The 24,022-nt window shown below is 51.9% G+C and overlaps 2 protein-coding genes across 2 annotated transcripts in view; both read right to left on the bottom strand.

Annotated features, from left to right (window-relative positions):
* Nucleotides 1–4,112, bottom strand: part of DMPK (DM1 protein kinase) — a gene marked incomplete at both ends in the record, with an annotated part of 21,289 nt that extends 17,177 nt beyond the window's left edge. The window contains 2 exon segments of the mRNA XM_080361703.1: nucleotides 173–259; nucleotides 4,007–4,112. Coding sequence (XP_080217829.1) covers nucleotides 173–259; nucleotides 4,007–4,112 — 193 coding nt within the window.
* A 2,945-nt stretch (nucleotides 4,113–7,057) lies between these two features.
* ZC3H4 (zinc finger CCCH-type containing 4) lies at nucleotides 7,058–23,832 on the bottom strand (the record flags this gene model as incomplete). Its single annotated transcript, XM_080361724.1, is given in 16 exon segments — nucleotides 7,058–9,212; nucleotides 9,215–10,357; nucleotides 10,785–11,021; nucleotides 12,507–12,817; nucleotides 13,001–13,347; nucleotides 14,398–14,507; nucleotides 15,755–15,866; nucleotides 15,993–16,106; nucleotides 16,220–16,365; nucleotides 16,460–16,556; nucleotides 16,841–16,986; nucleotides 18,232–18,439; nucleotides 18,573–18,683; nucleotides 20,038–20,251; nucleotides 23,679–23,811; nucleotides 23,814–23,832. Coding segments are annotated over 16 exon segments (3,645 nt in total). The 3' UTR covers nucleotides 7,058–9,015.
* Between the last annotated feature and the right edge of the window lie 190 nt (nucleotides 23,833–24,022).

Here is a 24,022-nt window from a genome sequence, read left to right as displayed (position 1 = left end):
TCGCAGCATGTCCCACTTGTTCATGATCTTCATGGCGTAAATCTGCCCCGACTCCTTCATCCGCACCACGGCCACCTGCGGCGTCACCCCCGTGTCACCCGCTGTCACCCGCTGTCACCCCCCCCGGTGTCACCCGGTGTCACCCGGTGTCACCCGTGTCCCCTCACCTCACTGAAGGCCCCGCGCCCGATCACCTTCAAGATCTCGAAGTCGCTTCGTTGCAGCTGCAGCTCCTGCACCCGCGAGGCCACGGGCTCGGCTGGGGGCACCCATGGGGGGGTCAGCACCCATGGGTGGGGGGCACCCATAGGGGTCAGCACCCATGGGGGTCAGTACCCAAGGTTGGGGGGGGGGGGGGGGGGGAAGGGGGTCAGCACCCATGGGTGGGGGGGCACCCATAGGGGTCAGCACCCATAGGGGTCAGCACCCATGGGGGGGGAAGTAGCCATGGGTGTGGGGGGCACCCATAGGGGTCAGCACCCATGGGGGGGTCAGCACCCATGGGTGGGGGGGCACCCATGGGGGGGTCAGCACCCATAGGGGTCAGCACCCATGGAGGGGGAAGCAGCCATGGGTGTGGGGGGCACCCATAGGGGTCAGCACCCATGGAGGGGGAAGCAGCCATGGGTGTGGGGGGCACCCATAGGGGTCAGCACCCATGGAGGGGGAAGCAGCCATGGGTGTGGGGGGCACCCATAGGGGTCAGCATCCATGGGGGTCAGTACCCAAGGTTGGGGGGGGGGAGGGGGGTCAGCACCCATGGGTGGGGGGGCACCCATAGGGGTCAGCACCCATAGGGGTCAGCACCCATGGAGGGGGAAGCAGCCATGGGTGTCGGGGGGCACCCATAGGGGTCAGCACCCATGGGTGGGGGGGCACCCATGGGGGGGTCAGCACCATAGGGGTCAGCACCCATGGGGGGGGAAGCAGCCATGGGTGGGGGGGGCACCCATAGGGGTCAGCACCCATGGAGGGGTCAGCACCCATGGGTGTGGGGGGCACCCATAGGGGTCAGCACCCATGGGGGGGGGCACCCATGGGGGGTCAGCACCCATGGGTGGGGGGCACCCATGGGTGGGGGGGCACCCATAGAGGTCAGCACCCATGGGGTCAGTACCCATAGGGGTCAGCACCCATGGCGGGGGAAGCAGCCATGGGTGTCGGGGGGCACCCATAGGGGTCAGCACCCATGGGGGGGGGGAAGCAGCCATGGGTGTGGGGGGCACCTATAGGGGTCAGCACCCAAGGTTGGGGGGCAGCACCCATAGGGATCAGCACCCATGGGGGGGAGCACCCATAGGGGTCAGTACCCATGGGGATCAGTACCCATAGGGGTCAGCACCCAAGGTTGGGGGGCAGCACCCATAGGGGTCAGTACCCATAGGGGTCAGCACCCATAGGGGGGGTCAGCACACATAGGGGGGGGGTCAGCACCCATGGTTGGGGGGGGGCACCATAGGGGTCAGTACCCATGGAGGTCAGCACCCATGGGGGTCAGCACCCATGGGTGGGGGGGGAGCACCCATAGGGGTCAGCACCCATGGTTTGGGGGGGGGGGTCGGTCAGCACCCATGGGTAGGGATCAGCACCCATGGGCGGGTGGAGCACCCATGGGGGCAGTACCCATGGGTGGGGGGCAGCACCCATTGGGGGGAGGCACCCATGGGTGTGGGGGCACCCATGGGTGGGGGGGCACCCATGGAGGGGGAGGCAGCACCCATGGGGGTCAGCACCCAAGGTTGAGGGGGGGTCAGCACCCAAGGTTGGGGGGGGGGGTCAGCACCCATAGGTGGGGGGGGGCAGCACCCATGGGTGTGGAGGGCACCCATGGGAGGCAGCACCCGTGGGTGTGTGGGGAGGGCAGCACCCATTGGGAGGCAGCACCCATGGGTGGGGATCAGCATCCGTGGGTGTGGGGGGGGGGGGGGCAGCACCCATTGGGAGCTGGGGAAGCACCCATAGCCGTCAGCACCCAAGGTTGGAGTGGGGGGGGGGGGGGTCAGCATCCATTGGGGGGGTCAGCACCCATGGGTGGGGGGCAGCACCCATTTGGGGGTCAGCATCCATGGGTAGGGGTCACCCATAGGGATCAGCACCCATGGTTGGGGGGGGGTCAGCATCCATGGGGGGGGTCAGCACCCATGGCGGGGGGGGAGGAGCACCCATGGGGGTCAGCACCTATGCGTGGAGGCAGCACCCATGGGGGGGGGGGGTCAGCACCCATGGGGGGGGTCAGCACCCCTAGGGTGGTATTTTGGGGGGGTGCGGGGTGGCGGGGGGGGGGGGGGGACTGGAGTTGGGGAGTTGGGACATTAAGGGGGTCCGGGGTGGGGGGTGACAACCCCGGGGGGGGGGTGACAATACCCGGGGGGGGGGTGACAGTCCCGGGGGGGGGTGGGGAGGTGACAATCCCGGGGGGGGGGTGACAACCGGGGGAGGGGGTGACAACCCGGGGGGGGTGACAACCCGGGGGGGGGGGGGGGGTGACAACCCCGGGGGGGGGAGGGGTGGGGAGGTGACAATCCCGGGGGGGGGGTGACAACCGGGGGGGGGGGGGTGACAACCCGGGGGGGGGTGACAACCTGGGGGGGGGGGGGGGGGGGGGTGACAACCTCGGGTGGGGGGTGTGGGGAGGTGACAATCCCGGGGTGGGGGGGATGTGACACCCTCGGTACCGGCTCGGGGGGGGGCGGCCGCGCACCCTCAGCCCATTTATGGCCGCGCAGCGCTCGGCGCCCGCGGGGGGGGCCGGGCCCGACGTGCCCAGAAAAGGAGCGTGAGCAGCGGCCCCCCCGCCCCCCCCCCCCAGCCGACCGGGACAACCCCCCCCCCCCATTAAAGGGGACCCCGGTGTCCGGTCCTGCAAGCGGCAGGAGGGGCCGCGGGTGTCCGACCCCCCTCCGGTACCGGATCACCCCCCCCCCCCCCCCAGTACCGGATCACCCCCCCCCCGGTACCGGATCACCCCCCCCGGTACCGGATTACACCCCCCCCCCTGGCGGGACTGTAGGGTCCCCGGACACCCCCCTCGCCCTGGTCTCGAACCCGGGACCCCAGTCCCGTCCCCATGTCCGCCCGTGTCCCGTAACCCCCCGGTCCCGGTGACTCCCCCACTCCCGGACCCCCCGGTCCCGTGTTCCCGTGTCCCCCCGTGTCCCCCCGGTCCCGTGTCTCCCATGTCCCCCATGTCCCCCTATCCCGTCTCCCCCGTTGCCATCCCCATGTCCCCCATGTCCCGTGTCCCCCATGTCCCCCAGGTCTCCCTGTCCCGTGTCCCCCATCCCCATGTCCCCCATGTCCCCCCGTCCCGTGTCCCCCAGTCCCATCCCCATGTCCCCCCGTCCCCCCCATCCCCATGTCCCCCATGTCCCCCATGTCCCCCCGTCCCGTGTCCCACGTTCCCATCCCCATGTCCCACATGTCCCCCATGTCCCCCTGTCCCATCCCCATGTCCCCCCTCTCCCGTCCCCCCCCATCCCCATGTCCCCCATGTCCCCCAGGTCCCCATGTCCCGTCCCCCCCATCCCCATCCCCATCTCCCCCATGTCCCCCATGTCCCCCATCCCGTGTCCCCCATCCCCATCCCCATCCCCCCCATGTCCCCCTGTCCCGTACCCCCGGTCCCCATTCCCATGTCCCCCGTGTCCCCCTGTCCCGTACCCCCCATCCCCATCCCCATGTCCCCCCGTCCCGTCCCCATCCCCATGTTCCCCATGTCCCCCTGTCCCATGTTCCCCATGTCCCCCATGTCCCCTGTCCCGTTCCCATCCCCATGTCCCCCATGTCCCCCATGTCCCCCTGTCCCGTCCCCCTCATCCCCATGTCCCCCATGTCCCCCCCATGTCCCCATGTCCCATGTCCCCCTCCCCCCGCCATGTCCCCTCTCCCCTGCCCCCCCCCCTCCTCACCCCAGCTCAGAAAGTCCCGGACGTGTTTGTCTCCGTCTGTCCCGCTGCCGTCGCCGCCTCCCCCGCCGTCCCGCGGCAGCAGCAGCCGGTGTCTCAACCCCCCACCAGTCCCACCAGTAAATCCAGTAGCGCCTCCAGTCCCAGCGCCCCCCTCCCCAGCGCCAGCGCCCGCAGCCGCTCCCGCCGCCCCGGGGGCGCCGCCATCGCCGGGCCCGGGGCCGCTCCCGCCGCCGCGTCGCCCACCGGGAGGGGCGGGGAACCCACCGGGGGGGGGGCGGACACACCGTGGAAAGGGGAGGGGGGGGGGGGGCACCGGCTTGTGGCGCTACCGGAGCCCGAGCGCCGGTTCCCGGGTGGGACCGGGAGCTCCCGCACCCGCCTACGGGGGTGAGTGCGGGTGGGAGCGGCCCCCGGGGTGGGGGGGGGGGGTAACGGGTGTTACCGGGGATGGGACACACGGACAGGAGATAAACACGGGACTCACCCCCCCCACAACACACCCCCCACGAGTTACCGGGACACCCGGGTGTCCCCCACGCACCCCCGGTCCCGGGACACCCCGTTGGGGGGTCTGGCCACCGGAACCCCCCCCCCCCCCCCCCCAATTCGGGATATCCCTGGGACACCGGAACCCCCCCGCTCCGGGACAGCGGAACCCCACTCGGGACACCGGAACCCCACCCGGGACACCGGAAAACCCGCTCGGGACAACCCCCCCCCCGGGACAACGGGACCGTCCCCCCCCCGGGACACCCCCCCCCCCCTCCCCGGGAACCGCGACCCCCCCCCCCCCGCACCCGGTGCCGCAGCGCCCCCCACCGGCTGGCCCGGGAGCGGGAGCGGGTGGGGCCCGCAGGGGGCGGGGCCGCGCGTTGCCCTTTTAAAGAGCGCGCGGAGGGGCCGCCGCCTTAACCCCGTCCCGCCCTATAGAGACCCCATAGATGCCCTATAGACACCCTGTAGAGACCCCATAGACACCCTATAGACCTGTCCTGCCCTATAGAGACCCCATAGACACCCTATAGAGACCCGTCCTGCCCTGTAGAGACTCCATAGAGACCCTATAGAGACCTGTCCTGCCCTATGGAGACCACATAGAGACCCGTCCTGCCCTATAGAGACCCCATAGACACCCTATAGACACCCTATAGAGACCCGTCCTGCCCTATAGAGACCCAATAGACACCCTATAGAGACCTGTCCTGCCCTATGGAGACCCCACAGACACCCTATAGACCTGTCCTGCCTATAGAGACCCCATAGACACCCGTCCTGCCCTATAGACACCCTACAGAGACCTGTCCTGCCCTATAGAGACCCCATAGACACCCTATAGACACACTATAGAGACCCGTCCTGCCCTATAGAGACCCCACAGACACTCTATAGAGACCCGTCCTGCCCTATAGACACCTGTCCTGCCCTATAGAGACCCCATAGACACCCTATAGAGACCCGTCCTGCCCTATAGAGACTCCATAGAGACCCTATAGAGACCTGTCCTGCCCTATAGAGACCCCATAGACACCCTATAGACCTGTCCTGCCCTATAGAGACCCCATAGACACCCTATAGAGACCCGTCCTGCCCTATAGAGATTCCATAGACACCCTATAGAGATCTGTCCTGCCCTATAGAGACTCCAGAGACCCTATAGAGACCTGTCTTGCCCTATGGAGACCCCATAGACACCCTACAGAGACTCGTCCTGCCCTATAGAGACCCCATAGAGACCCGTCCTGCCTTATAGAGACCCCATAGAGACCCTATAGAGACCCGTGCTGCCCTATAGAGACTCCATAGAGACCCTATAGAGACCTGTCCTGCCCTATGGAGACCACATAGACACCCTACAGAGACCTGTCCAGCCCTATAGAGAAGCCATAGAGACCCGTCCTGCCCTATAGAGACTCCATAGAGACCCTATAGAGACCCCTGTAGAGACCCATCCTGTCCTATGTTGAGCTTTGTTGGGCCCAGTCGAGCTTTGTTGGGCCCAGTCGAGCTTTGTTGGGCCCAGTCAAGCTTTGTTGTGCTCTGTTGGGTCCTGTCCGAGCTTTGTTGGGCCCAGTCGAGCTTTGTTGGGCCCAGTCGAGCTTTGTTGGGCTCTGTTGGGCCCAGTCGAGCTTTGTTGGGCCTTGTCGAGCTTTGTTGGGCCCAGTCGAGCTTTGTTGGGCTCTGTTGGGCCCAGTCGAGCTTTGTTGGGCCCAGTCAAGCTTTGTTGGGCCCTGTCGAGCTTTGCTGGGCCTTGTCGAGCTTTGTTGGGCTCTGTTGGGCCTGTTGAGCTTTGTTGGGCTCTGTTTTGTCCTGTCGAGCTTTGTTGGGCCCAGTTGAGCTTTGTTGGGCCCAGTCGAGCCTTGTCGAGCTTTGTTGGGCCCTGTCGAGCTTTGTTAGGCTCTGTTGGGTCCTGTTGAGCTTTGTTGGGCTCTGTTGGGCCCAGTCGAGCTTTGTTGGGCCCAGTCGAGCTTTGTTGGGCCCAGTCGAGCCTTGTCGAGCTTTGTTGGGCCTTGTCGAGCTTTGTTGGGCCCAGTCAAGCTTTGTTGGGCCCAGTCGAGCCTTGTCGAGCTTTGTTGGGCCTTGTCGAGCTTTGTTGGGTCCTGTCGAGCTTTGTTGGGCCCAGTCAAGCTTTGTTGGGCTCTGTTGGGTCCTGTCGAGCTTTGTTGGGCTCTGTTTTGTCCTGTCGAGCTTTGTTGGGCCCAGTTGAGCTTTGTTAGGCCCAGTCGAGCTTTGTTGGGCTCTGCTGGGTCCTGTCGAGCTTTGTTGGGCTCTGTTGGGTCCCCAACCCCCCCAATTCACCCCAAACCCCCCAAATTCACCCAAATCCCAGACACCCCCAACTCACCTCATAATCTCCAAAATTCCCCCCAAATAGGCGCCCCCAAACCCCTGAATTTTCCCCCAAAATGCCCCCCATATTCACCCCAAAACCCCCCAGATTCCCCCCACCCACCAAAAACCCCCCAAATTCACCCCAAAATGTCTCAGATTCGCCCCAAAATGTCCCAATTTTGGGGCAAAATGCCGCGATTTCCATCGACGACGTGGACTCGGAACCGATTATTTACACATTTATTACAATTTTGATCGAAACCTCCGGAAGGTGGAAAAATAAATCACCCCCCCAACCCCCCCCCCCCCGTTGGCTTCGAAATTTTTAATTTTAAATCCTATAAAATAAAATAATAATAAATTTTTTTGGTTTTTCTTGTTTTTTACAAAAAGTCCCGTTTTTTTACCCCGTTTTGGCCGCTCAAAAAACACCAAGGGGGGGGAAAATGACTCATTTGGGAGCAAATTTTTGGGGGAAAACCCCTTAAAATGGGAAATAATTTAAACCCAGGTGGTTTATCAGTGAAAAAATCAAAATTTGGGGAAAATTTGATCAAAAATTGGGGTTTTTGCCCCAAAAATGTGGTGGGTGGTTGTGTCTAAATGAGCAAAAAAGGCGCCAAAAGGTTCTAAGTGTTAAATTTTGAGGGAAAAAATCAGGTTTTTTGGGTCATAAAATTGAAACTGAATGGAAAATTTAATTTAAATTTGAAAATCTGGGCGTTTTTTAACCAATTTTTGGTCAATTTTGAGGGGGTTCAAGGCCCCGTTTTTCTCATAAATTGTCAAGAATTGGCCAAAAAAAGTTGGATTTTAATTAGAAATTAAACAAAAATGCCTCAAAATTACAAAAAATAAATTCAAAGATAAAAATTTGGGTTTGAAACGGGAAAATTTGGGGTTGAAACGGGTTGAAACGGGAAAATTTGGGTTGAAACGGGAAAATTTGGGTTTGAAACGGGAAAATTTTAAGTGTTATTTCCCCCCCCATTTGGATGATTTTGATGGTTATTTTGGGTAAAAAACGCAAAAATAAGGAAAAAAACGTCGTTCTCCCAGCGTGAAAATTGTGATTTTTAAAAACGCCGTTTGGGAAATTTTCATTTCGGCAAAAAAAATTGGGATTTATTTACAAATTTACAGCAAAACGAGAATTAATTGAATTAAAGCCCAAAAGAATAACGAGAAATCAATCAAATTATCGTCACCAGCGCTATTTTTTAATCAATCTTTGACTTTTTCGGGATAATTTGGGGGTTTTAATAAATTTTCGGGGCGTTTCGCCGAATTTTTTACCGTTTTTTTTCCGGTTTTAACGCATCTTTTTAAGTTTTTTTTTACAAATTTTGTCGTTTTTATGAATTTGTGTGATTTTTAACGTATTTTTTGCCTTTTCCTGGATTTTTTAAAGAAATTTGTGCTTTTAATGAATTTTTTGGGTTGTTTTGACATATTTAACCAAATTTCAGTTTTTTTAGAATTTTTGCTTTTTACCAAATTTTAACTTTTAACCAAATTTTTCATTTTTAACCAAATTTTTAATTTCTAACCAAAATTTTTCACTTTTCACCAAATTCTTCATTTCTAACCAAATTTTTCCCTTTTCACCAAATTCTTCATTTTTAACCATTTTTTATTGTTATTTTTACGGCTATTTTGGGGGGTTTTACCAAATTCTGTCGGTTTTGTGGCTTTTACCGTAATTATTTCGACCGTTTATTCCCCAATTTTCACCCCATTTTTCTTCATTTTCAACGTAGATTTCCCACATTTCCCCATTTTTATTTTTGCCCGATATTCGTTCATTTTCACCCCATTTTATTACATTTCTAACGTATATTTCCCACATTCCCCATCTTTATTTTTACCGTATATCCCCTAATTTTCACCCAATTTTTCTTCCTTCTTACCGTATATTTTCCACATTTCACCATATTTATTTTTACCGTATATCCCCTAATTTTCACCCCATTTTTCCTCCTTTTTAATGTATATTATTCACACTTTACCACATTTATTTTTCCCGTATATCCCCTAATTTTCCCCCCATTTTCCTTCCTTTCAACATATATTTCCCACATTTATTTTTACCGTATACTCACTCATTTTCCCCTCATTTTGTGCCTTTTTAACGCCTATTTTTGGGTTCATTTCCACGCGGTTTTTCACCACACATTCCTCACGCCTTCCTGCCTCCATTTTCCACCATCCCGCCCTATTTTTGGGGCGTTTTTAACACATTTTTTACCTCTTTTCCCCCCAATTCGTCCCAAATTCCCTACTGACAAAAGGGCGAAGCGGTGGGATCGAAGCCCTTGAAGACGTCCTTGAGCGACGCCGCGTCCTCGTCCCGCGCGGGGCTGTTGCCGGCAAACGGGCTCCCCGACCCCGTTTTGGCGCCGGGTTTCACCAACCCATAAACCGGCGGCACCGGGAGGTTGTGAACACCAGGTTGCGGGGCGCCCTCCGGCGCCGCGCGGCGCTTGGTTTAGGCCGGGGGCGGTTGTAACTATTATACCTGTCCGTGGCGGATTCCGCGGCGTTCTTATCCGGCTCCGGTTGCTCCAACGCCGAGCGGCGGGGGAAAAGCGGCTCCTTGGTTTTGGCGGCGCTTTTGGCGCAATCCGATTTGGAGTTGGCGTCACCGCCGGGCGAATCCGATGGTTTAGCGCCCGAATTGGGAGTCCTGGGGTCGTACAAACTGATGGCGCTCAAGACGCTGCTCTGCCCGCTGCTTTTACTCGTTAACAAACGAGGGTCGTAAGGAGCGATCGCCGGGGCCGATTCGCCCGGAGACGCCGGTTCGGTGGGTTTGGGGACTCTAGAAACGCCCGTTTCCGCCGTTTTTTGCAAGCGCGGGTCCGACGGGGGTTTGCGCGTCCGGGGGTCGCTGGGTTTGTCGCTGGGGCCGCCGGCGGCGTTGACAGTCTTTAAGATCCTAGAAAGGAGCTCGAAATCGGGGAGGCTCGATGAGGATCCGGCGTCGCCCGTGGGCGTCCCCGCTCTCTGCCTGGGGTCGCAAAGTCCCGGTTGGGGGCGGTTGAGCCGCGGATCGAGCGCCGGGGATTGAAGAGCGGGCGGAACGGGGATAAACTCCTGTTTGGGGACGGGGAGGGGAATTAAATCCTCCGGGCTCCAAAGAATCATGCGGGCGAAATTGGGTTTGTGGAGAACGACGTCTTTTTTGATGTGGCTGAATTGTTGGAGTTGCGAACGCGGGTCGCGCAGGGAATGAGGCGGGAGAGGATCCAGCGGGATGGCCAGGGGTTTGTCGCGTAGGATGCGCTCGCCGTCCTCTTCCTCGGGGAGCAAAGGGGGTTTCGGTGCTCCCGTGGTGGCGGGATGAGCGATTTCGGGTTTGGGGATGGATGGGGGGACGTGGCGCGCCAAGCGCGGGTCGGTGGGGCCCGAATCGGCGCAGAGATCGGGGTTGCGGGAAAGACGGGGGTCCCGGAGGCGCGGGTCGGCGGGACGGGCGGGTTTTTGGAGCCGGGGGTCGGTGACGGGACCGGGTTCCGATGGGGGGCGACCGGAGCTTTGTTGGCGGAGGCTCTTGAGGATGGAGGTGACGCTGCTGCCGCCGTCATCTTCATCGCTCGAATACCAGTTGCCGGTGTCACCTGGAGAGGCGAAAAACCACGGTGAGAAGGGGAAATTATAGACGGAACAACAAGAAACCAGCACCAAAACGCGGCCTCGAGCCCCTCGCTACTCAACGCGGCCCAAAAACACGTGATTTCTACCCAAAACGCGGGCGTTGCGACACCCTCGCCCTCCCCACGGCTTGTTTTTCACCCTAAAAAGACATAAACTGCTTTTCCTCCAACGATTTCCCCCAATCTCCTTCAATTTCTCGCCTCTCTGCGCCAAATTTGCTCCAAATTCACCCAACGCTCTTTAGGTTTGATTTCTTGATTCTTTTTCCCTAAAAATACGCTCAAAACGCTCAATTTTTCGCTCTTTTTAACAACGGCGCCTCCGGGTGGGTCTAAACGGCCCGGCTTTGCGTTTTTTGAGTGGAAAAAGGGTGTTTTTGGGGCCACTCGCCTTCCTCGTTGTCACGGTCCTGCCGGGCGTCCAGGCGGCGGGCGCGCTCGTCGTCCTCGTGCTGCTTGTGCTGGATGCGCAGGAAGAGCGCGCGCTGCGCCGAGGGCAGGAAGTCGGGCAGCGCGGGCGGCGCGGCGGACGCCCCGGGGGCCTCGCAAAGGGCCTCGCGGTCCAGGGGCGACTCGGAGAACATGTCGGAGGGTGGAGGGGGGAGATCCTCGTAGGGGCCGTAGTCGTCTGGGGGGGGGAAGGAGAGGTTAAAATATGCAGTAATAGGGGGGAAAGAGTTGAAAAGGGGTTTCAAGGAAATTTGGGAGATTTTGGGAAAATTTGGAAATTTTGGGAAAATTTGGAAATTTTGGGAAATTTTGGAAAATTTTGAAAATTTGGAAATTTTGGAAAATTTGGAAATTTTGGAAAATTTTGGAAAATTTGGGAATTTCGGGAAATTTTGGTAAATTTTGGAAATTTTGGAATTTTTTGAAATTTTGGAATATTTGGAAATTTTGGAAAATTTTGGAAAATTTGGAAATTTTGGGAAATTTGGGAAATTTTGGAAATTTTGGAATATTGGGAAATTTTGGTAGATTTGAAAATTTTGGAAATTTTGGAAAATTTGAAAATGTTGGAAATTTTGTTAAATTTTTGAAAATTTGAAAATTTGGAAAATTTGGAAATTTTGGTAAATTTTGGTAAATTTGAAAATTTTGGAAATTTTGGAAAATTTGAAAATTTGGAAAATTTGGAAATTTTGGAAAATTTCGAAAATATTGAAAATTTGGAAATTTTGGAAATTTTGGAAAATTTGAAAATTTTGGTAAATTTTGGAAAATTTGAAAATTTTGGTAAATTTTGGAAAATTTGAAAATTTTGGTAAACTTTGGAAAATTTGAAAATTTTGGTAAACTTTGGAAAATTTGAAAAATTTGAAAATTTTGGAAATTTTGGAAAATTTGAAAATTTTGGTAAATTTTGGAAAATTTGAAAATTTTGGAAAATTTGGAAATTTTGGAAAATTTGGACAATTTGTCATGGGAATATTTGCAAAAAATAGCTGGAAATATTCAAAGATAAAACTTCAACGGTAAAATTTCAAACATGAAGATAAGATTCCAAATAGATTTTAAGGTAAAATTTCCAAAATACGCAAAGGTAAAATTACCCAAATATTCCAAATTATTTGAAATTTCCAAATATATTTAAGAAATACTTGAATCGCAGCAAAGGGGCAGGAGAACCTCTCTGACCTACTGACCACCCCCTTCTAATCCCCCGCCAGGTCCCATTGGCTTCCTGGCCACAAGGTCTCCCATCCAAGTCCTGACCGGGCCCGACCCTGCTTAGCTTCCCAGATCAGCCATTCTCAGGGTGATATGACTGTATATATTATATATATGTATATGATCCCCAAATATATCCTGACAATATCTGAACTAAACCCTTTTTCAAGGGCAGAGCAGAGGGGCAGGAGAACCTCTCTGACCTACTGCCCACCCCCTTCTAATCCCCCCCAGGTCCCATTGGCTTCCTGGCCACAAGGTCTCCCATCCAAGTGCTGACCGGGCCCGACCCTGCTTAGCTTCCCAGACCAGCCATTCTCAGGGTGCTATGGCTGTATGTATTATAGACATATAAATGTATATATATATATGTGAAGGGCAGGAAAACGTCTCTGATGTAACCCAAACACCTCAAAAAGCCTGGAAAGGAAGGGGTTGGTACCTGGCTCTCCCATCATGCCGTGCTCCATGTCCAGCCCCTCGGGCTGCTGGTAGAAGTTGTCATAGAAGCCCTGGGGGGGCGGGCCGGGCGGCATCATGGCCGGATGGGGGGAGTCGTCGGGGCCGTACGGCATCATGGGGGGGCCCATGGGGGGGCCGGGAGCCATTCCCGGACCCATGGGCATGTCGGGGTGCATGTCGGGGTGCATATCGGGGTGCATATCGGGGTGCATGTCGGGGTGCATGGGGCCTGGCATCGATCCGGGGGGGCCCCCCGGCCCGGGGAACCTGGGGGGGGGTGGACCAGGGTGCCTGGAAGAGAGAAAACCAATACAATATTAAATTTAAATAAAGAAGAAAAGGACAAAAATCAAATTTTACGTGTGCTCGAGGAGCAGAAAAAGGATTTTGAGGTGTAGAAGCGTAAAAAAATGGAGAAAAAACGGGAAAAATGAGCAAATATAACTTATTAAGACCCAAAAACATGGCACCCACCTAACGCCCAATTTTTCGGCCAACTGGCCGGTGGGTCGGACGACGATCTCGAACAACGAGGGGATTTTCTTATACATGTCTTGTTGTTGCGGTGACAACGGCTCGTGCATCGGAGGCGGCATCTGCGGCCCCGGCGGCGGCATCGGCGGCGGGGGGACGGGGGGACCCCCCGGGATGGGGCGCCCCCCGTTTGGGGACGTGGGCGCCGGGGGGCCCGGGGGGCGGGGGGGGGTGGGGAGCAGCCCCACGCCGGGAGGTGGTTTGGGAAGAGGGTTGATGCCTTGTTTTTTAAGCTCTTCCACTTCTTTTTCGTCCTCGGCGCCGGCTTCGGCGTCGTCTGCAAGCATCTGGGGGAGAAATGGATCGGGTGAAGGCGCTGGAATCATCTCGGTGGTGCCTGAATCGCCTCCGGGGGCAAAATGGCGCCAGAATCACCTCAGGGTCAAAATGGCCCCAGAATCGCCTCAGGGTCAAAATGGCGACAGAATCACCTCAGAAAATGGCGCCAGAATCACCTCAGGGCTCAAAATGGCACCACAATCACCTCAAGGGTCAAAATGGTGCCAGAATCACCTCAGGGTCAAAATGGCGCCTGAATCACTTCAGGGTCAAAATGGCGCCAGAATCACCTCAGGGTGAAAATGGCGCCAGAATCACCTCAGGGCTCAAAATGGCGCCAGAATCGCCTCAGGGGCAAAATGGCGCCAGAATCACCTCAGGGCTCAAAATGGTGTCAGAATCACCTCAGGGTCAAAATGGTGCCAGAATCACCTCAGAAAATGGCGCCTGAATCACCTCAGGGCTCAAAATGGCGCCTGAATCACCTCAGGGTCAAAATGGCGTCAGAATCACTTTAGGGTCAAAATGGCGCCCGAATCACCTCAGGGTCAAAATGGCGCCTGAATCACCTCAGGGTCAAAATGGCGCCAGAATCACCTCAGGGGCAAAATGGCGCCTGAATCACCTCAGGGTCAAAATGGCGCCAGAATCACCTCAGGGATCAAAATGGCGCCAGAATCACTTTAGGGTCAAAATGGCGCCTGAATCACCTCAGGGTCAAAATGGCGCCAGAATCACCTCAGGGCTCAAAATGGCACCAGAATCACCTCAGGGGCAAAATGGCGCCAGAATCACCTCAGAAAATGGCACCAGAATCACCTCAAGGGTCAAAATGGTGCCAGAATCACCTCAGGGTCAAAATGGCGCCTGAATCACCTCAGGGTCAAAATGGCGTCAGAATCACCTCAGGGTCAAAATGGCGCCTGAATCGCCTCAGGTTCAAAATGGCGCCACAATCATCTCAAGGCTCAAAATGGCGCCAGAATCACCTCAGGACCCAAAATGGTGACGTCACCTCAGGGTCAAAATGGCGGCACTAAGGGCGAATGGCCCCATACCTTGTCGAGCAGCTCCCGCGTCTCGTCGGTCAGCGGGTCGTGCGAGAACATGCAGTCGTCGCCATTGATGCAGTTGCCCGTGGTGTGGAACAGCTTGCACGGGAAATCCCGTTTATTTTGTTAAGGAAAAGACACCCCGGAATTAATTAGGCTCGGTTTTTTCCCACAGCCAGAGAAGCTCTTGAGCTTTATATTTCCTTTATAATTCGAAATACGGCACTTAAAGCCTCAGGTTTTAATGTTTACGATGATAAAATCAAACTGTCGTGGCCAGAAACGCCACAAATCAAGGGATCAAATTTCTTTCCATAGCCAGAGCGGGTTCATAATTGGTTTAGAATTCGAAATACGGCTCTTAACGTGGAATATTTTAACGAAAATTTAAGCTTGGCTTAAAAATTTAAGCCTGGCTTAAAAATTTAAGCATGTCTTAATGAAAATTTAAGTCTGGCTTAAAAATTTAAACCCGGTTTAACGAAAATGTAAGCCTGGTTTAATGAAAATTTAAGCCAAATTTAACAAAAATTCAAGCTCAGCTTAATGAAAATTTAAGCCAGGTTTAACAAAAATTTAAGCCCAGCTTGATGAAAATGTAAGACCGGCCTGACAAAAATTTAAGCCTGGCTTAAAAGTTTAAGTCAAACTTAATGAAAATGTAAGCCTGGCTTAAAAAGCCCAGCTTAATGAAAATTTAAGCCCAGCTTAACAAAACCTTAAGCGTGGCGTAACGAAAATTTAAGCCTGGCTTAAAAAGCCCAGGTTAATGAAAATTTAAGCCTAGCTTAACAAAAACTTAAGCCTGGCTTAAAAAAAACTTAAGCCTGGCTTAAAAATTTAAGCCTGGCTTAATGAAAATTTAAACCCAACTTAACAAAAATTTAAGCCTGGCTTAATGAAAATTTAAGCCTGGTTTAACAAAAATTTAAGCCCAGCTTGACAAAAATGTAAGCCCGGCTTGACAAAAGTTTAAGTCTGGCTTAATGAAAATGTAATCCCAGCTTAACGAAAATTTAAGCCTGGCTTAAAAAGCCCAGCTTAATGAAAATTTAAGCCTGTCTTTAAAAGCCCAGGTTAATGAAAATTTAAGCCCAGCTTAACAAAAACTTAAGCCTGGCTTAAAAATTTAAGCCCGGCTTAATGAAAATTTAAGCCCACCTTAAAAATCTAAGCCTGGCTTAACGAATATTTAAGCCTGGCGTAGCGAAAATTTAAGCCTGGCTTAGCGAAAATTTAAGCCTGGCTTAGCGAAAATTTAAGCCCCTCTTAATGAAAATTTAAACCTGTCTTAAAAATTTAAGCCCGGCTTAAGGCAAATTTAAGCCCGGCTTAATGAAAACGATCAAAGCCCAAAGGATATCGTGCATGTAGGGGCAGTTTTCGGCCCTGGCGCAGTAGCCGGTGATGTAGAATTTGCAGAGTTCCCGTTTCTTGGGTAATTCGATGTCGTGGCTGAAATTACAGTGGTCGCCCTGGGGAGAAACGAGACGATATTTGAGTGGGCGGCAGCGCCAATGACGTCGGGTTAAAACCCAGATCTGACTCCTCCATGCGTACAGGAAGCGATTTATAGATATATGGTTGAATTTTTCCCTTACCCAAGTGCATCTTCCTTCCACAAAATACTTGCAGATGACTTTTCCTTTCTTGTCCGACTGCTGGTGGGGTTTGTCGTGGTCGTTGCGCCGGTAATTTCCGCCCCCTCCGCCCTCCTGGTCGCAGCACGTTAGAGAACAAAAAATTGGGAGTCATATTAATTTTGAGGGGATTTCTGGGTAAAACGTGACTTTCTTTTCACTCCTCCCTAAATAAAACTCCAACTTACGCCCATGTCGTCGTCATAATAATCGTCGTCATCGTTCATCCCGCCTCCTTTGCCCATCCCGCTCCGGTTCCCACCTCTGCCGCGGCCTCTGCCCATCCCTTTATTTCCTCGGCCTCGGGGGCCGCGGCCACGGCCGCGATTTAAACCTAAAAATACACATTAATTTATGATGATTATTATTAATTTATTATTATTATTCATTTATTAATTCTGCTTCTTATTTCTGCTCCTCCCGCTCACCCCGTCCGCGGTTTTCCTTGCTCCTCCGATATTGGTTCAGCTCTTTGGAATAATCGTCGTAGTCGTCGTCGCCGACGGGCTCCTCGTTATCGCAGTACTGCTAACGAGACAAATCGGCGCTTTTAACAATGAGGGGAACGAAATGAGGTTCATTTCCCGTAACGATAATAAATATCACTTGAAATTAAACAGTATCCTAAAAACGAAGTAACAGCGACGACGTTATAACTGTAATAATTAATATCGTTCACTTATGGCTTTAACGGTTACTATAATAACTATAATAATAAAGACCGTAATTATCCTGAATAATAATGAAAGCGCAATTAAATAATAACAAAATTGATCTTAAAATAAATATGATTCTAAAACGGGACTTACTTCCATCTCTTCCTCATACATTTCCTCCTCTTCCTCGGGGCGGTCACTTCGGCCTCGGCCTCGGTTGCCTCGGCCCATCCCTCGGCCGCCCCTCATCCCGCCTCGGCCACCGCGGCCTCGGTACCCGCGGCCTCGGCCATGGCCGCCTGGGGGAAAAATGGGACAAAATGGTAAAGATTAAGAATTAAGACGCTGCGTTAGAATGTGAAATTATCCACAGGGGGCTGAACTTTGCCCCTGGGGTGGAAAAGAGGAAAAAACACCCTTTTTGTCATCAAAAATTTTAAATATTTTAGAAAAATTAACATCACAGAATGGAACTGGAACTGAGGGGGCACAGCTGGACACAATATTCCAGGTGTGGTCTCACCAGGGCGGAGTAGAGGGGCAGGAGAACCTCTCTGGACACAAGGTCTCCCATCCAAGTACTGACCGGGCCTGACCCTGCTTAGCTTCCCAGATCAGCCATTCTCAGGGTGCTACGGCTATATATATTATATATATATATATATATGATCCCCAAGTATAGTTTGATAGTATCCAAACCCTTTTTCAAGGGCAGAGTAGAGGGGCAGGAGAACCTCTCTGACCTACTGACCACCCCGCTTCTAATCCCCCCCAGGTCCTATTGGTTTCCTGGCCACAAGGTCTCCCATCCAAGTACTGACCGGGCCCGACCCTGCTTAGCTTCCCAGATCAGCCATTCTCAGGGTGCTATGGCTGTATATATTATATACATATATGACCCCAAAATATATCTTGATAGTATCCGAAATAAACCCCTTTTCAAGAGCAGAGTAGAGAGGCAGGAGAACCTCTCTGACCTACTGACCACCCCCTTCTAACCCCCCCAGGTCCCACTGGCTTCCTGGCCACAAGGGCCCAGTGCTGGCTCAGCCCACAGCACCCGCTATTCCCAGCTGGTCTCCCATCCAAGTACTGACCGGGCCCGACCCTGCTTAGCTTCCCAGATCAGCCATTCTCAGGTTGCTATGGCTGAATATATTATATATGTATATGACCTCAAAGTATATCTTGATAGTATCCGAACTAAACCCTGTTTCAAGGGCAGAATAGAGAGGCAGGAGAACCTCTGTGACCTACTGACCACCGCGCTTCTAATCCACCCCAGGTCCCATTGGCCCTCATGGCCACAAGGTCTCCCATCCAAGTACTGACCGGGGTGGACCCTGCTTAGCTTCCCAGATCAGCCATTCTCAGGGCACTATGGCTGTATATATTACATATATATATGATCCCCAAGTATATCCTGATAGTATCTGAACTAAACGCTTTCTCAAGGGCAGAGTAGAGGGGCAGGAGAACCTCTCTGACCTACTGCCCACCTCTTCTAATCCCCCCCAGGTCCCATTGGCTTCCTTCAGCCGTACCCCGTCCGCGGTGAGAACCTTCCTTGGCTCTCCGATACTGATTTAACTCTTTGGCGAAATCGTCGTAATCTTCTTTTCCCATATCTTCCTCCTCCTCCCCCTCGTACGGCACGTACTCCTCGTTCGCGCCGTAATTCTTGTTTTCCGCTTTGGAGTAGCTCTTCTTTTGCACCGGAGCGGAGTGAGAAGACGGGTATTGCTGGTGGGACTGGGGGCAAAGTGAGAGGTCAGCGAGGGGTTTATGGGGCGAGGCGAAGAGCAATGCCAAATTTCAAATAATTATTAAATTTGAAACATTTCAAACCACTAAATGCCAAGGAGGTGGAGATTTGGACACTCACGGAGGAGTACGGGGGGCTGTACTCGCGGTATTTCCGATGGCTCTTTTCTCCGGGACTGAAGTCGGAGTCGTCGCTGTAATCGGAGAAATCGTCGCTGGAAGACGCGTGACGCTGCCGGGAGAGCACACGGGTCAGCTTTTTGGTGTTATTGCACAGAATCCCAGGATGTCAGGGGTTGAAGGGACCTGGAAAGCTCATCCAGTGTAATCCCCGCACGGAGCAGGAACACCCAGATGAGGTTACACAGGAACCAGGCGGGTCTGAATGTCTGCAGAAAAGGAGACTCCACAACCCCCCTGGGCAACACCCCTGGCCACAAGGTCTCCCATCCAAGTACTGACCGGGCCCAACCCTGCTTAGCTTCCCAGATCAGCCATTCTCAGGGTGCTATGGGTATATATATTATATACATATATATGATCCCCAAGTATATTCTGATAGTATCCAAACTAAACCCCTTTTCAAGGGCAGAGCAGAGGGGCAGGAGAACCTCTCTGACCTACTGACCACCCCCTTCTAATCCCCCCCAGGTCCCACTGGCTTCCTGGCCACAAGGGCCCAGTGCTGGCTCATGGTCCCCCCACTGTCCCCAGGACTCCCAGGTCCCTTTCCCCTCTGCTGCTCTCCAATAGGTCACCCCAACTTATCCCAGAACCTGGGCTTGGACCCTCCCAGGGGTGCAGGTGATGCTGAGCGCTCTAGAGTTCCCCGTGTCCTCCTTCCTGCCCTTTTTGAACACTGGAATGACTTAAAAATTTACGCCCGGCTTAATGAAAATTTAAGCCCGGTTTAACGAAAATTTAAGCCTGGCTTAAAAAGCTCAGCTTAACAAAAACTTAAGCCTGGCTTAAAAATTTAAGCCTGGCTTAAAAAGCCCAGCTTAATGAAAATTTAAGCCCAGCCTAACAAAAACTTAAGCCTGGCTTAAAAATTTAAGCCCGGCTTAAAAATCTAAGCCTGGCTTAAGGAAAATTTAAGCCCAACTTAAAAATCTAAGCCTGCCTTAAGGAAAATTTAAGCCTGGCTTAGCGAAAATCTAAGCCTGGCTTAATGAAAATTTAAGCCTGGCTTAAGGAAAATTTAAGCCTGGCTTAGCGAAAATCTAAGCCTGGCTTAATGAAAATTGAAGCCCGGCTTAAGGAAAATTTAAACCTGTCTTAAAAATTTGAGCCCGGCTTAACAAAAATTTAAGCCCAACTTAAAAATCTAAGCCTGGCTTAAGGAAAATTTAAGCCCGGCTTAAGGAAAATTGAAGCCCGGCTTAAGGAAAATTTAAACCTGTCTTAAAAATTTAAGCCCGGCTTAACGAAAATTTAAGCCCAACTTAAAAATCTAATCCTGGCTTAAGGAAAATTTAAGCCTGGTTTAGCGAAAAATTAAGCCCGGCTTAATGAAAATTTAAACCTGTCTTAAAAATTTAAGCCCGGCTTAATTATCCTAATTAACGCATGGAATCCCCCCTCACCTTGTGCTTGGATTTGCGCTTCTTCTTGGCCCTCCTCTTCTCCTTCTCGCGTTCCTTGCGGCGCTTGCGCTTGAGCCGCCGGTGGCTCTTCTCGTCGTCCGACTCGCTGGGGTGCTTGTCGCCCTTGTCCCTGCGCGCCCGCGCCCGCGGCGGCTCCTGCGCCTCGTCCCCCCCGTCGTCCTCCAGCTCGCCCTCCTCCAGCTCCCCATCTTCCCTGCAATGGGAAAACATACATTGAGTTCCACATATTATTGAGGAAATGTAAATTTGAACGGCGAAAATCGGCGGAAATGGAAATTTTGAAGGTGAAAACGGGTGGAAATTTAAATTTTCAAGGTGAAAAATGGTGGAAATCAAGATTTTAAAGGTTTAGATGTTTAAGTTCAAAGTTAAAGGCGAAAATGGGTGGGAATTGAAATTTTAAAGGTCAGGTGAAAATTCAAATTTTAAAGGGGGGAATTGGTTGAAATTTGAATTTTAAAGGTGAAAAATTGGTGGAGATTCAAATTTTAAAGGTGAAAATTGGTGGAGATTCAAATTTTAAAGGTGAAAATCGGTGGAAATTCAAATTGTAAAGGTTTAGAGGTTAAAATGCAAATTTTAAAGGTGGAAATTGGTGGAGATTCAAATTTTACAGGTGAAAATTGGTGGAAATCCAAATTTTGAAGGTGAAAATCGGTGGAAATTCAAATTTTAAAGGTTTAGAGGTTGAAATTCAAATTTTAAAGGTGAAAATGGGTCAAAATCCAAATTTTAAAGGTTTAGAGATTGAAATTTTAAAGGTGAAAATGGGTCAAAATCCAAATTTTAAAGGTTTAGAGATTGAAATTTTAAAGGTTAAAATGGGTCAAAATCCAAATTTTAAAGGTTTAGAGGTTGAAATTCAGATTTTAAAGGTGGAAATCGGTTGAAATTGAAATTTTAAGGTGAAAATTGGTGGAAATTGAGATTTTAAAGGTGAAAATTGGTGGAAATTGAAACTTCAAATGTTTAGAGGTTGAAATGCAAATTTTAATGGTGAAAATTGGTGGCAATTTAAATTTTAAATGTGAAAATTGGTGGAAATCAGAATTTTAAAGGTGAAGAGGTTGAAATTCAAATTTTAATGGTGAAACTGGGTGGAAATCCAAATTTTTAAGGCGAAAATTGTTGGAAATTGAAATTTTAAAGGTTTAGAGGTTGAAATTCAAATTTTAAAGGCGAAAATTGGTGCAAATCCCAATTTTAAAGGTGAAAAATGAGAATTATTTCCTCCCCAAAGCCCTCAGTGGTTGGGGAGGATAAACGCGACTCGTTAGTGCTTTAATTAGCGATAATTAAGTCGCGATTACGGGGGCAAAGGATCAAAAAGATGTAAAAAATCCAAATTTTGGGTCGAATTCTGGGTCAAAATAACTATTATGGGATTGAAAACCCAACCTATAGGGGGGGATATTGTGCTAATTTTAAGTGGAATTTGGGGGTTTTAGGGCACTTTTGGGCCATTTATTATAATGATGATAATAAATTTGCTTTATTAATTGATAAAAGCTTTGGAAAGAGGTCGAATTACCCCAATTTTTAAGCATCGTTTGGAGTAAACGCCTCAATTCCTGCTGCTGGGCCGTGAGTTTTGCGTTAGGCCGGCCTAACAAAGCCGAGCTCAACTCAAGGAGCCTCGGCCCAACACATATTTAGCAAAGCAACAGCATAAAGTCACTAATTTAACACATTATAGGGGAAAATTGACGCAACAAGGCCCCACTTTCTGAATTTAAAACATTTTCAAGTGGATTTTTGAAGGAAAAAGGGGGAAAAAGACCCAAACGTGACGATTTTGCGGCAAATTTAAGCCGCACATTTAAGTCACGTCATAAACAGCGAGCAAAAAAAAAAGGCATCGAAAGCATCACTGGATGTTATTTGATGTGAATTCAATTAGATCATTAACAAAAAGGCTTCTAATTAACTATAACAAGTGTTATTTTACAGTTCAAAGGGATGTTTAGACCTTTTTTTTGCCCTTTTTTTCGGGATTAAAGAGGCAAAAAGCAACAATTTCACCCAATGGTATTGACGTGCTTATAGGAAACATCATTATTATTATTTTTCCACTTCAGAATAATGTAAAACGGGTGGAAAAAGGGGGGGAAATGTGTGGATTTATGGTACAAAACTCACCAAATAATTCAACTAATTGGATGACGGGGTGGGGGGGGAAACACCTGCCATGGCGACGGGGGGCAAAATGTGTGAGATTTGGGGCAACCGGTGCTTTTTTGCCACCTTTTTGTCTCTTTTTTACACACTTTGGACTTTAACCAAACTGTTTAAACTTGGTATTTCTGGTGTTTTTCTGGGCAGGTTCCGGTTTGCCCGTTAACGACGAGTTTGTGGCTTAAAAGCGGCTCCTAATGTGGCTTCACACTGAGGGTTTTTTTTTTGGGGGGGGGGGGGCGGATTCAACCTGGAAACGTCACAAGAGATCGGGGGGTAAATCGTGTGCTTTTGCAACACTTTTTTTTGGGTGTTTTTTAAACGTTTCGTGCGGTTTTTACACAATTCAAACGAGCTCAGTGGTGGGAAAGTGTTGGGGGGAGGCAGGAAAACAGCTAATTTAATTAGTTAATAAAACAACTTACTTACCAACCCAACCCGGCAAACAAAAACCTCCTCAGAGACAAAGGCGCTAATGCATAAAAGCAGCTCCCTGTGCTTCACACCTGCTCTCCCCCCTCTTATATTTAATATATTTCAACAAATAGACACTCTAAACCTGTTTATTTCTGCTCTCTGACTTGATTTAAACTAAGAGGAAGAAATGGAAGGAAACAAGCTCAAGTTGTTCAAAGGAAAGGGGGGAAAAGTGCTTTATATACATTCCATGAGAGAAAAAAGGGCTTTTTGGAGATATATATATATATTAAACTTTATAATAGCACTAAAAATGAGCTTTTCCCTAAAAAGGGGGGAGGATATTTCACCCCAAAACCCCTCCCTACGCTCCCTCTTTTCACCCCCAAATTAGCCATAATGTTTCAAGCAGGAAAAACAAAAGGGGGACATTAATGAGGCCAAAAGAACCTCATTAATAACCTCATTAAGGAGCCCTCAAAAAAATAAGCAACTAACCCCCCCCCCCCCAAAAAAGACACCCCAAAAGCAACTAAGAGCCACCCAAACGCTAAGACCCCGCAAAAATAACTAAACCCCCCCCCCAAAATAACTAAAAGCCCCCCCTGGCCTCTCCCAGAGCATTTTTCCTGTCAGAATTCCCCACATTATCCCCCCCCGCCATGACACTGCGCTGCCCTCAGGCCCTTCCCAAGGCCGCGGGTCCGTCTTCCTCCTCTAAAAAGGGACCCCCCCCCCAAAATCCCCCGCTGTTCCTGCCTATAACCCCCTCCTAACCCCCCTGACAGGGCCCGCTTGCCCCCCCCTCCTCCCCAAAGCCGGGCCTAACCCCCCCCTGCCCGCCTTAGGCCTGCGCCCTGCCTCACCTCAGGCCTTACCCCCCCCATCCCCTCAGCGACCCCCCCCCCCCCTCCCCTCACCGCGTCCCCCCCCTCCCCCTCCCCTCCCCAAACCTGGTCCGGCGAGCCGGACAGACAGACAAACAGACAGACAGAGAAGGTGCTCTCGGGAAGAGGCGGTTACTGGACCTTTCGTCCGGGCCGTGGTGGTGTTGGAGCGGCGGCCGGGGGAGGCTGCAGCTGCCGCTGTCGTGGTGGTGGTAGGACGGAGAAGGGGGGGTGGAGTGCGGGCTGGGGGGGGAAGCGGCGGCGGCTGGGGGACACTCGGGCTCTCCACGGCCATGGGCAAAAGGGGGAAGGGGCGAACAGGGTGGGGGGGGGGGCACAGTCACTGTACAAGCGCGGGGGGTCGGCTCGGCACAGGCCCGGCTTGCCCGCCCGCTCCGCGCTCCACGGGCAGGCACACAAAATGGCGCCCGTCGGCACGCAGCCGCGCCGAGGCAGCGCCCCGCACGGAGAGGCGGAAAAAGCCG

This window comes from Nesoenas mayeri (assembly GCF_963082525.1).
Source record: "Nesoenas mayeri genome assembly, chromosome: 37".
Classification (NCBI taxonomy): Eukaryota; Metazoa; Chordata; class Aves; order Columbiformes; family Columbidae; genus Nesoenas; species Nesoenas mayeri.
Note: the sequence above shows the minus strand (reverse complement) of the source record. Positions and strands in the feature narration are given on the sequence as shown.